Consider the following 10,214-nt stretch of genomic DNA (forward strand, 5'->3'; position numbering starts at 1 on the left):
GCCTCGACGTCGCATCTCGGCGACACCGACGCGACCGAAGCCGACATGGACGACATCATAACGGTCGGCTCGGCCGCCGCTGCCGCGTCCCCGGGTTTACTACCCACGACGACACAATGGACCTCAACGGCGACATGGACGGCGAGGAGGAGCCGGAGCCGGAGCCGGAGGAGGAGGAACCGGCGCCTGCTCCGGCGAGGAAACGGAAGAAGAAGAAGGGGCCGGCAAGGACCGGCGAGCCACGCATCAAGTGGGCGTCCAAGGAGGACGAGTGCCTCGCCGAAGCGTGGAAAGTCGTCTGCCTCGACCCAATCGCCGGCACAAACCAGAGCATCGAGACGTATTGGGACCGCATCAAGGCCGAGTTCGACGAGCGCAAGCTCGTCGACCCCTACTTCAAAGGCGTGTACATGCAGCGCGGGGCGAAGGCAATGGCGAACCATTGGGGGCTCATCCAATCGGCGTGTAACAAATGGCATGGGATCGTCGAGGAGATCGTGTCTTGCCCAGAGAGCGGCACCAACATCAAGGATCAGGTATGGCACGCCGGCCTCTCCCTTTTCCTTTTCGCCGGGTGCGCGCCGCTCACTGATAGTTCCTCGGTGCAGCTGGTGCGGATGTTCGGCATGTTTCGGCAGGACAGCAGCGACCAAGATTTCAAGTACCTCCACGTCTTCAAATGTATCGAGAAGTGCGACAAGTGGGCGGATGCCCGGCGCACCCTCGCCAAGGCCAAGGAGACATACAAGCCGGACGCGCCGACGCCGGGCGCCCCGAAGGCAACAAAGGGGCCAAGAAGGGGAAACACGCCGACTCGGCAACCGCGCGAGTGCAGGAGTCCATTGAGCATTGCCTCGCCGACGCGCAGGCCCGGGCCGCCTTGCGTGAAGAGAAGACCGAGGCGCGGTGGTCGGCGTTGATGACGAACAACGCCGTCAAACTTGACCTGCTCCGGACCAACGTCGCCGCGAAGAAGAGGAACACCGACCTGGCTTTCCTGCTGGGCGGGGCGGACATGCTCTAGAGCAACGACGAGCAGGTCAAGGTGTGGTACTTGGCGGAGCGTGGCCTCATCCTGAACCAGCTGCCGTCGACGGCGCCGCCAACTCCCACGCCCACGCCCACGCGGCCGCCAAGCCCGAGCGATGATGCCTCCACGACGCCCAGCAGCACAGACGCCGCTCCAACGCTGCCCAGCACAAAAGCAGCTCCGACACCGCCAAGCCCGCGCACGCCGACTCCGCCGACGCAAGAGGCCGACCACGCCGTGTGATGCGTTGCCCACGCGTCCTTTTTTTGTACGACGAACTTTTCATCCGATCGCCGAACTGGGTCGCTGATCGCAGGATTTGCGGCGTTTTTTTGTGAGCGGGAATGGCCAAGTTTGAATTTGACGCGACTTGGGGGCGGCGCCTGGGGGCATGGCTGGGAGCTAGATCGTCCCCAGGGGCCAATCTAGCGTCGGCCCGCCCCCAGGCGGCTCTTTTTCAGCGCCCTGGGGGGCCAACGGCTGGAGATGCTCTTAGGCAGTGTCAGTTGGTTATCAGAGTCGCATTTGGTGCATCAACTGTTAGAGTTCCGGGATCCTTCTCCAAAACGATGGAATGACATGCGGGGATCAAGGCGGTGTCCGTGGAGCCATCGACGGGGACTGGGAACGACGGGAAACAATCAAAGGCGATGCTACGGCAGAAAGGGGACGCGACGGGGCGGATAGGAAGAGCAACATTAAGGGGGAATGTTTGCGCGCACCAAATCTTTTTCGGGATGGAGTGCCCTTCGAATATCCCCCATAGACGGAGGCTCGATTTGGAGCACCCTTCAAAAATTATGTCAATCGGGGGCGAGGTGGTCACTATGCTAGAGCAGTCATTTTGGCCAAAATCGTCATAACGACGATTATTATGTCTCGGTCACTTATGGCAATCTGAGTAAATTACATCTACGATACCTAAACTTGATCCTAGGGTTCACTTCCATCACTGTATTTAGAAAAGCTTAAAATACGGTCACTAAGATTGCCCGGGCGTGTCACTCTACGGTCACCATTACCGTATCAGTCCTATTTTTGCTGACGTGGCAAATACCCATCTCTCACTACTACTATTTATCTCTGTAATTCTGTCGAACACATAACCCGCGCCCACCGCTATGCCACACCCCACGCTCCCACTGCTGTCGCAGTTCTTCAGTGTCAGTGTGTCACGTCCTAGAGCTCCTAAAGCCTCGTCCGGCCGACGAACAAATTGTTGCGCTGGTTGGCCAGACTCATGCTTGGAATTCCCAACTCTCTAGCAATGTCGAGCTTGAAGCTCATCAGCGTCGTTGGCACCATGAAGGTTACTATCCCGATGTGCGTCGTTGAAAGTACGAGCGCCGCTGTGGGAGGGTACCATGGGTTGCCGCTTCAGTTTACTGACCCGTAGTAGGTCACCCTGGTTTAGGAAGTGCATGGTTGCGTGCATGACCGAGCGGCGCCATATGTTTGCCAGCCAACGTCGACTTAGCCTTACACCCTGCCGCGCTCCTCAGCGTTGACATGGCTGGCAACCTGCTCTCCCCTCACCTCGTCGTCCAGCCGGAGGCCCACGCCGCCATGCTTCGCAGCTCTCAGGCGTACTCGTAGTTTGTGTACTGGTCGGTGAACGCTAGCCAGTAATCCATCGGCACGCCGGATGCCTTGTTGGTTGCGTCTTCATTGAACACGTCAGGTCCATGGTGCAGAACTACAGACTGCAGATGCGCAGGACTCAGAACTGAGAGCTGCGACGACTTCGGCCTGCTCGCGTACGGCATAGCCCCGCCAAACACCATGCACTCCGTACCGCCGGCTGCCTGCGCATGTTCTTTTCCGCCGCCGCAGGTCGACGTCGTCGAGCTCCATGGGGTTGGCAAGAACTACAGCCGCGCCGTGAGGAAGGACAACGTCGTGTGCCTCGCATTGAGCCTGGGAAATGCACCTAGGTCGCTGTGCACGGCAGCAACGCGAGTCGAAGAAGACGTCCTCGTAAGGGTGCAACACGTTGCCGTAGTGCCCTACTGCTCAAGAAAGAGCGGGGCGTTGAAGGAGAGGAGCTCGAGCAGAGCGGGACTTCCGGCCTGACGAGGACGCCGTTGCACGGAGAAAGGCGGTGGGTAGTAGAGGCCGTCGATAGAAGAGTGCCGGGAGGCAATGTGGTCTGTCGCCGGCTCGCCGCGGGCTCAAAGGCATGTCGGCATAGATGGACGGGCGGTGATCAGTTTCACTAGAAAGGGTCCAAGTAAGCAAGTCAACGGCGCGGGACCGGTCAATGTGCCACATCAGCGAAATACATTGGATACGGTAGGGGTGACCGTAGAGTGACACATTTCTGCGACCTCAATGACCGTATTTTGACACTTTTGGAATACAGTGATGAAAGTGAACCCTAGAGTCAAGTTCAGGTACTATAGATGTAATTTACTCTGGCAATCTGCTAGAATTGCTCTAATCGTGGTGATAAAACTACCATGACATACTGATGTGTGTAGTTGGGCCACCGACATGTGCATGTCAAACGATTTATGTATGTGGCTGCATCAAGATATTTCCTCTCTCACACCCGCTCTAGCGACTTCGATTTTTTTTCTCTCACCTCCTTGACGGATAATTTAATTTATGTAACTAATTTATCATCTATTTTATATCAGCTAATTCAATCTGATTCCCAAATGATATTTAATTAAATTATTTTAATAAATACAAAATAACTAAAATATTTCTAAAATCAAAGTAATTATTTCAATAATTCCTTACATATATATTTCACTAAAGTTCACTAGTATATTTTAATGATTACATTAACATATAATAAATACGTCACTAACATTTTTAATTCCATGCTAACCACTAACACATTTCAATAACATATAGTATTTCATAAACACATATTTCACATATGGCAATAATTTCCAAACTGATATTTTTTTTATTTCAATAAATTTCCACATTAATAGCTTCACTTACTATTTTAAAATAGTGCCTTTAAATATTTCAGTAATTTTCTCAAGTATTTCAAATAATGAGTTAATATATTTTAAAAATGAAAACACTTTTTTCAAACACTTTAATGCACATATTTGAAATAAACAGCTTCACATATTTGAAATAATTAGTTTCGCAGATTGAAAAACTGTACCACACATTGCAAAACCAGTTTCACATATGTGAAATAATCAGTTCCACATATTTGAAATAATGAGTTTCACATGTTGCACATATCGCAACATTCACAAATCACAAATGCATATTTCACAAATATATGTTATCTGAAATAAATTATTTCCCCTAAAAAAATATTTGTTTCAGTTAACATATATATATATATATATATTATTCAGAAAGTTAATTAACAAATATTCACTAATATGTATTACAATAATTCCACCTTTCTTATTTCACAAATATCACATCCGTTTCAGTTTCAGATATGTAAATTCAAAAATATGACAAACTTCCCATATGTAAACTACCAAGTAATATCCGTTTTCTTATTCCATAAACTATTTCATTTTTAAGAGAAAAGTGATCTGACATATTAAAAAAATGTTTCACATATTTAAAAAATCCATAAACTATCATAAATTCCAGTTTCACAAATATGCACATCATTTGCACGTACCACAAATCTCATATCACTTCATCAATTTGACAAGCAACAATCCAAAAACCACTTCATCAAATGTGCATTGGGAGGAGTAGGCAGTGGTGCTTAGCGCAGTGGTCCTCACCCTGGTGCCCTACTTTGTCCCTTGACACTTATATATACCCCCTAATCACCGTCATATTTATCAACGCCGTTTTTCTCCATCGCAAGTGATGAGGACATGACTATCTTGGATACGACCAAAAATATTGCATACATGCATATTTGTCAGGTGATTTCTGGTGCAAACTATTCAATAATCTATTTATGTTATCCAGAACAAAAATACTTCACACACTTTTGTGTTTTGTCTAATTGCAGGTGTACGGGATATTTGTACAATCCACATATGAAGATAGGGGAAAAGGAGAAGTTTAGGTTCTGTTCAAAAAGTCCTCTCACGTCACTTTTGGGCCAAGAGAAGATAGAGTCCAAGTCTCTCACGTTTTGGATTCAGATTCGGACTGCACAGACATACCTGACTCAAAACGCCAACAACTTTTTCATACGGACTCCGAATTGGGTGATTTTTTTTGTTAGAAAGTAGATTTCGTCCTCTTTCCAACCCAATTGGATTCACCTTTAAATTCGTCCGGAGCGTTGAGATATGGACGAAACAATCTGACGCTGCAGCAGAATCCGAGTCAAACAACAAGTCCAAAGGTGTTGCATCACCTCCACTTGGGCCCATAAGCCTTGTACGACCTAGGGTTGGTTTTAGGCTGCCTTGGGACGTCCTCCCACCTCCTTGGCTGCCACCCCTTGCTCCTATATAAGTAGATCCATCTAGTAGCTTTTTTCTTGGGATTTGTTTAGTTAAAAGTTAGCCATTGCAACTTTGTGTACTTCGTTTGTGTCCAACGACCAGACCAAGACCGCTTCCGGATCCCCACCTTTATCAATACTTCATTCATATTTGCAATATTCAGATTGCTTTTATCATATTCTTGCTTGTTCTTCGATTGCATGCAGGAATAGACCTTCGTGGTCAGGCTGATCGTGCTTCCGGCATCGTCGGTAACCTCACGGAGATTGGTTTAGCGATTGCTAAGGCGCAACGTCGTGCACGTTTGTAGTCGGATCATGAAAGTCGTCTCCACCAAATCGATAGTTATCATCTCATCGAAAGATCGGGACACCCCGCCTCTATCAGCAAGTTCAAAATCTGAGGCGGAACTCGTCTACAACCTTGTTCCGAAGCTCTGCCGGAAAGGGGGGGGGGGGTGTCATCACCTTCTTTAAGAACAATCAACCTTCGATGCTCCCAAGATGAGGTGTGGGTACTCCACCCCTTAGATGGTGGGTTTGTAACAATAATATTTAGCATCTTCTCTCACATACCTCAATACACAGATCACACGGGCTTCTCTACATGATTATCCATCTGATATAATCGTTATGGTGTTATTTTTGCTATGTGGTGAATTATTATTACTTTATGATCACATTATGGATAGTGTTTTACATGACTTATAGATGTATATTGCTCTCTGTTTATTCATTTGCAAGTATAGACAAAAAAATTGTAGAGGGAATGGTTAGATGGGATAGATCTTTAAGAATGAAGTCTCACTAATAGTAATGAAAAAAAACTGCAATTGCATCTTCGGCACTGAGTATAAAAGGATAGTCAGAGTCATTGTCCCGACGATGAACACAATGTGAGGGGAATGTTATTATAAACAGTATCTGATTCTACTTGATACAATATTCTAATTTATTGCTCCCTCCGTCCCACAATATTATGCCTTGTCAGCAGTCCTTGGATGGAGTATTAGCTACTCCCTCCTTTCCAGTTTAAAAGGTCCACGTGTATCCTTATATCACCAATTCGATGAATGTAATACAAGTTTTACATCACAGAAGTTATACCATCAGAAAATTACACAAATGTAGCTAGCGATTAGTTAATGCATGGAGTTAATTAGGCAAGTGTGGCGGGTGGCTTTGTGGATGCGTGAGCCTATATAAGCACTGTAATCATGTTTTACTTTGAACCAAGGGAAATAGAAGTGAGAAAAGACGCTTGCTGTGTGAAACAGCACGTCACCAAACTCATGTCTCATGTGTTCTTATGCAAGCTGTGTGAAGCAGCCATGTGGAAGAAGGGAGCTAGGATCAGCTGCAACACGGCCTTGGCTGTAGTCTCCGAGCATCTTTACTTGGTAACATGTTCATTCCTGTGTTGAAATGACAATGTGAAAACTCAATTTTTTCTGTGTTAACAACGCTGGTACTCCCTCTGTTCCAAAGTAAGTGTCATGGTTTTAGTTCAAATTTGACCTAAAACCACGGCACTTATTTTGGACAGGGGGTAGGAGATATTGAAGGCATTTCCAGTTAAAAGAAAAGGGGAATTATGATCTGAGTCTCACTTTCTGTTGCTTTTAACCGGCTTCATCATCTTCTGGGCAGCAGCCTTGAGGGTCTCATCGCTCTTGCAAAAAGCAAACCTCACATAACGGTGATGGTAAGTTTGGTCGTCGGCATCTGTGTGGAAGAAGCCACGACCAGGTACTGCCGCCACACCAGCATTGTTAATCAAGTTCGTCACAAAATCTATCTGCATTGACATCACAGAGAAATGGTCTCAGTTGTTGAGTGTTGGTGATCTACTGGTTACTTCGAAAGCATTTCCTTGATAGAGAATTAGAGATAATAACAACATGTTGAAGAGTCGGTAACTAATAAAGCTTGATGAGTGTGACACTATTAGTACCAAAATATCTGAAAATCTATAGACAGTTAACTGTTCTGGATTAGTTTGTCTTCAGAGGGACCAGTGTGACTAATAAAGCAAACCAAGTGCCAGTGCAATAATATCTTGCTTTACCTCCCAATTTAATAAATAATTGTTTGCTCCACATGGTTGAATTATCAGATAATAGTGGTGTTTTCTCATTCATGATCTCATATTTCAACAAAAGTTCAGTATGTAAAAGGAACTCACGTCGGAAATTTGCCAAGACTTGGGCAACTCAGCAAACACAAAGACTGAACCTTGTGGCTTGAAGCTAATGTGGAAACCATAATTTTTCAGTAACTGAAGAATGAAGTCTCTTCTCTCTGCATAGTCCTTTCCAAGGTAAGTACGTTAAAATGATGATGGGTAGTTGAATTTGATAGATGACATTAATAATAAACAGTTAGCATGAAACCTTACTTTTTTCAGGGACTCATAGTAGTCCGGTGTGCTGGTTAGCGCAACCAATGCAGCTTCTTGGAATGGTGCAGGAGCTGAATCTGTCAGTTTGACATGGATATTTCTTATTGCCGCAGCTATGTTTGCTGCAGCACAAGCCCAACCAATTCTCCAACCTAGTCAGTTTACACAGCTGTAGTTAACATCCCACATCACTAGCAAAATTTAGAGAGTACAGTAATATAGTGCTGCTTGCGTCATACAGATCATAGTAAATCTGTACAGTTGTTCAACAAAGAAAAGAGTAACTCTGTACAGCTATGCAACTGAGTAACCCACCAGTTACACTGTATGTTTTTGACAGCGAGGATGTTATGATTGTCCTCTCTTGCATTCCTGGAAGAGAAGCCAGAGAGATATGCTTGTTCTCATCATAAGTAATATACTCATAAACCTAGAACATCCAGAATTTTAGACTCGTTTATAAAACAGACAAACAGATTAATGAATTTATTGAAGATGTTTAACTACTAAAAGTTATTTCTGTCTATACCATCATGCAGATTTACCTCGTCAGTTATTGCAAAGCAGTCCATTTGCTGACATGCTTGAGAAATGATAAGCAATTCCGCCCTGCTAAAGACCTTCCCTGTGGGATTATGTGGGCTGCAGTAGTGAGATTTAACCATGTCACAAACTGAAACACCACCATGGGACTCACCAAATCACTCGTGCAACTTACAAAGGTGAGAGTCGTAGCGATAAACAGAAGTGACATCCCAGTCAGCACTATATTCATAGGTAATTACCAACAAAGAGAAACAGTGGGAACTACTCACCTATTTAAGATCACTGCCTTTGTCCGCCTAGTAAACGACTTCAAAAATTTATCCGCGTGCAGTGTCCAAGAAGGTGGATCCAATGGCACATACACCTTCATGTACACAAATTAAATTACATAAACATGTGATTAGCTAACAGAAGATCGTCATCATTCATGTTGGAAAATAAAACTCTGAATTAGACGAAAGACATACGGGGACGCCCCGGGCCAGCTCAATGCATGTTTGATACGTTTCGTAAGCCGGGTCGAAGAGCAGAACCTCATCCCCTGGGTCTATAACTGCATGAACAGAAACCGCATATGCATCAGTACATTCACCAGGTACAGCATTCCCCTTGAGGCTTGAGCTGCCACGATTCCGTAGCTCATATAGTCATATGTGCAGAATGAGCATTAGTAGACGTAGTAGTTTGCATGAAGTGCTACCTGCAAATATTGCCGCGGCGAAGGCCTCGGACTGCCCGCAGCAGATGGCGAAGTCCGTGAGGGGGTCGACGTCGAGGCCGTGGTCCCGTTTCATCGTCGCCGCGAGCACGTCGCAGATCCCCTGCACATGCCTTGAGCCAGCCATCCAAATGCGCGTCACTACAGGGTGATCGAATCAGTGGCGATGGAGTCACGGGAGGCGGACCTGTACTGGTTGAGGTCGGCGGCGATGGCAGCGGCGGCGGCGGCCTTGACGTGGGCGGGCGCGGGGAAGTCGGGGAATCCCTCGGCGAGGTTGACGGCGCCGACGCGCTGCGCGAGGTGGGAGAGCTGCTGGATGGGCGACGGGACGGCCCGCTTCGACGCCTCTGACAGCTTCCCCTCCATTGGCTGCTCCCGCCGGCCTCGACTGCTCCACCTAGTTCGACTGTTGCCTGTTGGAGTCGCTTGGCAGCTCGCAACGTTTGGATAAGGAGGAGTAGGAGGATCTGGGAGCGCAGGCGCGAGTTCGAAAAGTCAAGAGGAATGAGGGCTGTGTTGGTTTGGGCTTCGGCTTGGACAGAATCAGATGTGGATTCACTGTGGTGGCAAAGCTGATTCACTGACAGAATCAGCTGTAGTGAAGGTTAGTTGTTTGGCAACATAGCTGTGGATTTGACATTGAGCTAGTGAAAAGGCTAAAATGCTCATAAAGTAGAAAAAAGTCCATTTTACTACCCTGAACAAAGTTGGTGGTTCACATAACCCCCGATCTTTATTTCGGTTCCCTTTACCCCCTGAACAATCCCAAACCGGACAAAAGACCCCCTTGGGTGGTTTGTCTCAACATGCAGCTGATGTGGCACTGGTCAATGGTGGTTTTGACCTGCAGGCGGTGCGCGGCGTCGAGCTTGCGGGAACGGTCGAGCGCGGCCTCGGCACGGGCCAGGGCGGACTCAGCGCGCGAGTGTGCCGCGTCGAGGTGGCGGACGGGGGAGTAGAGCGCCTCGGCGAGCACGGCGGTGGAGGAGGATGACTCCCTGAGCGCGGTGGCGTCGGAGGCGGCGAGCGAGAGGAGCGGCGGGGCGGAGCGGAGCAGGGAGGCGGCCGCGCGGTCGAGGTCGGGACGGCGGGCGAGAAGCGCGTCGAGGGCACGCTG

The 10,214-nt window shown here is 47.6% G+C and overlaps 1 protein-coding gene across 1 annotated transcript; it reads right to left on the reverse strand.

Moving 5' to 3' along the window:
• Nucleotides 1-6,482: 6,482 nt before the first annotated feature.
• LOC123181116 (probable N-succinyldiaminopimelate aminotransferase DapC) lies at nt 6,483-9,597 on the reverse strand. The gene is made up of 10 exons (XM_044593339.1): nt 9,282-9,597; nt 9,077-9,207; nt 8,844-8,929; nt 8,646-8,740; nt 8,376-8,472; nt 8,146-8,260; nt 7,828-7,982; nt 7,615-7,740; nt 7,040-7,227; nt 6,483-6,844 (listed from the first exon to the last, which is right to left on the reverse strand). Exons 1-10 carry the CDS (start codon nt 9,461-9,463, stop codon nt 6,823-6,825), a joined length of 1,197 nt encoding a protein of 398 aa, XP_044449274.1. The 5' UTR covers nt 9,464-9,597; the 3' UTR covers nt 6,483-6,822.
• Between the last annotated feature and the right edge of the window lie 617 nt (nt 9,598-10,214).

This window comes from Triticum aestivum, chromosome 1D, assembly GCF_018294505.1.
Source record: "Triticum aestivum cultivar Chinese Spring chromosome 1D, IWGSC CS RefSeq v2.1, whole genome shotgun sequence".
Lineage (NCBI taxonomy): Eukaryota > Viridiplantae > Streptophyta > Magnoliopsida > Poales > Poaceae > Triticum > Triticum aestivum.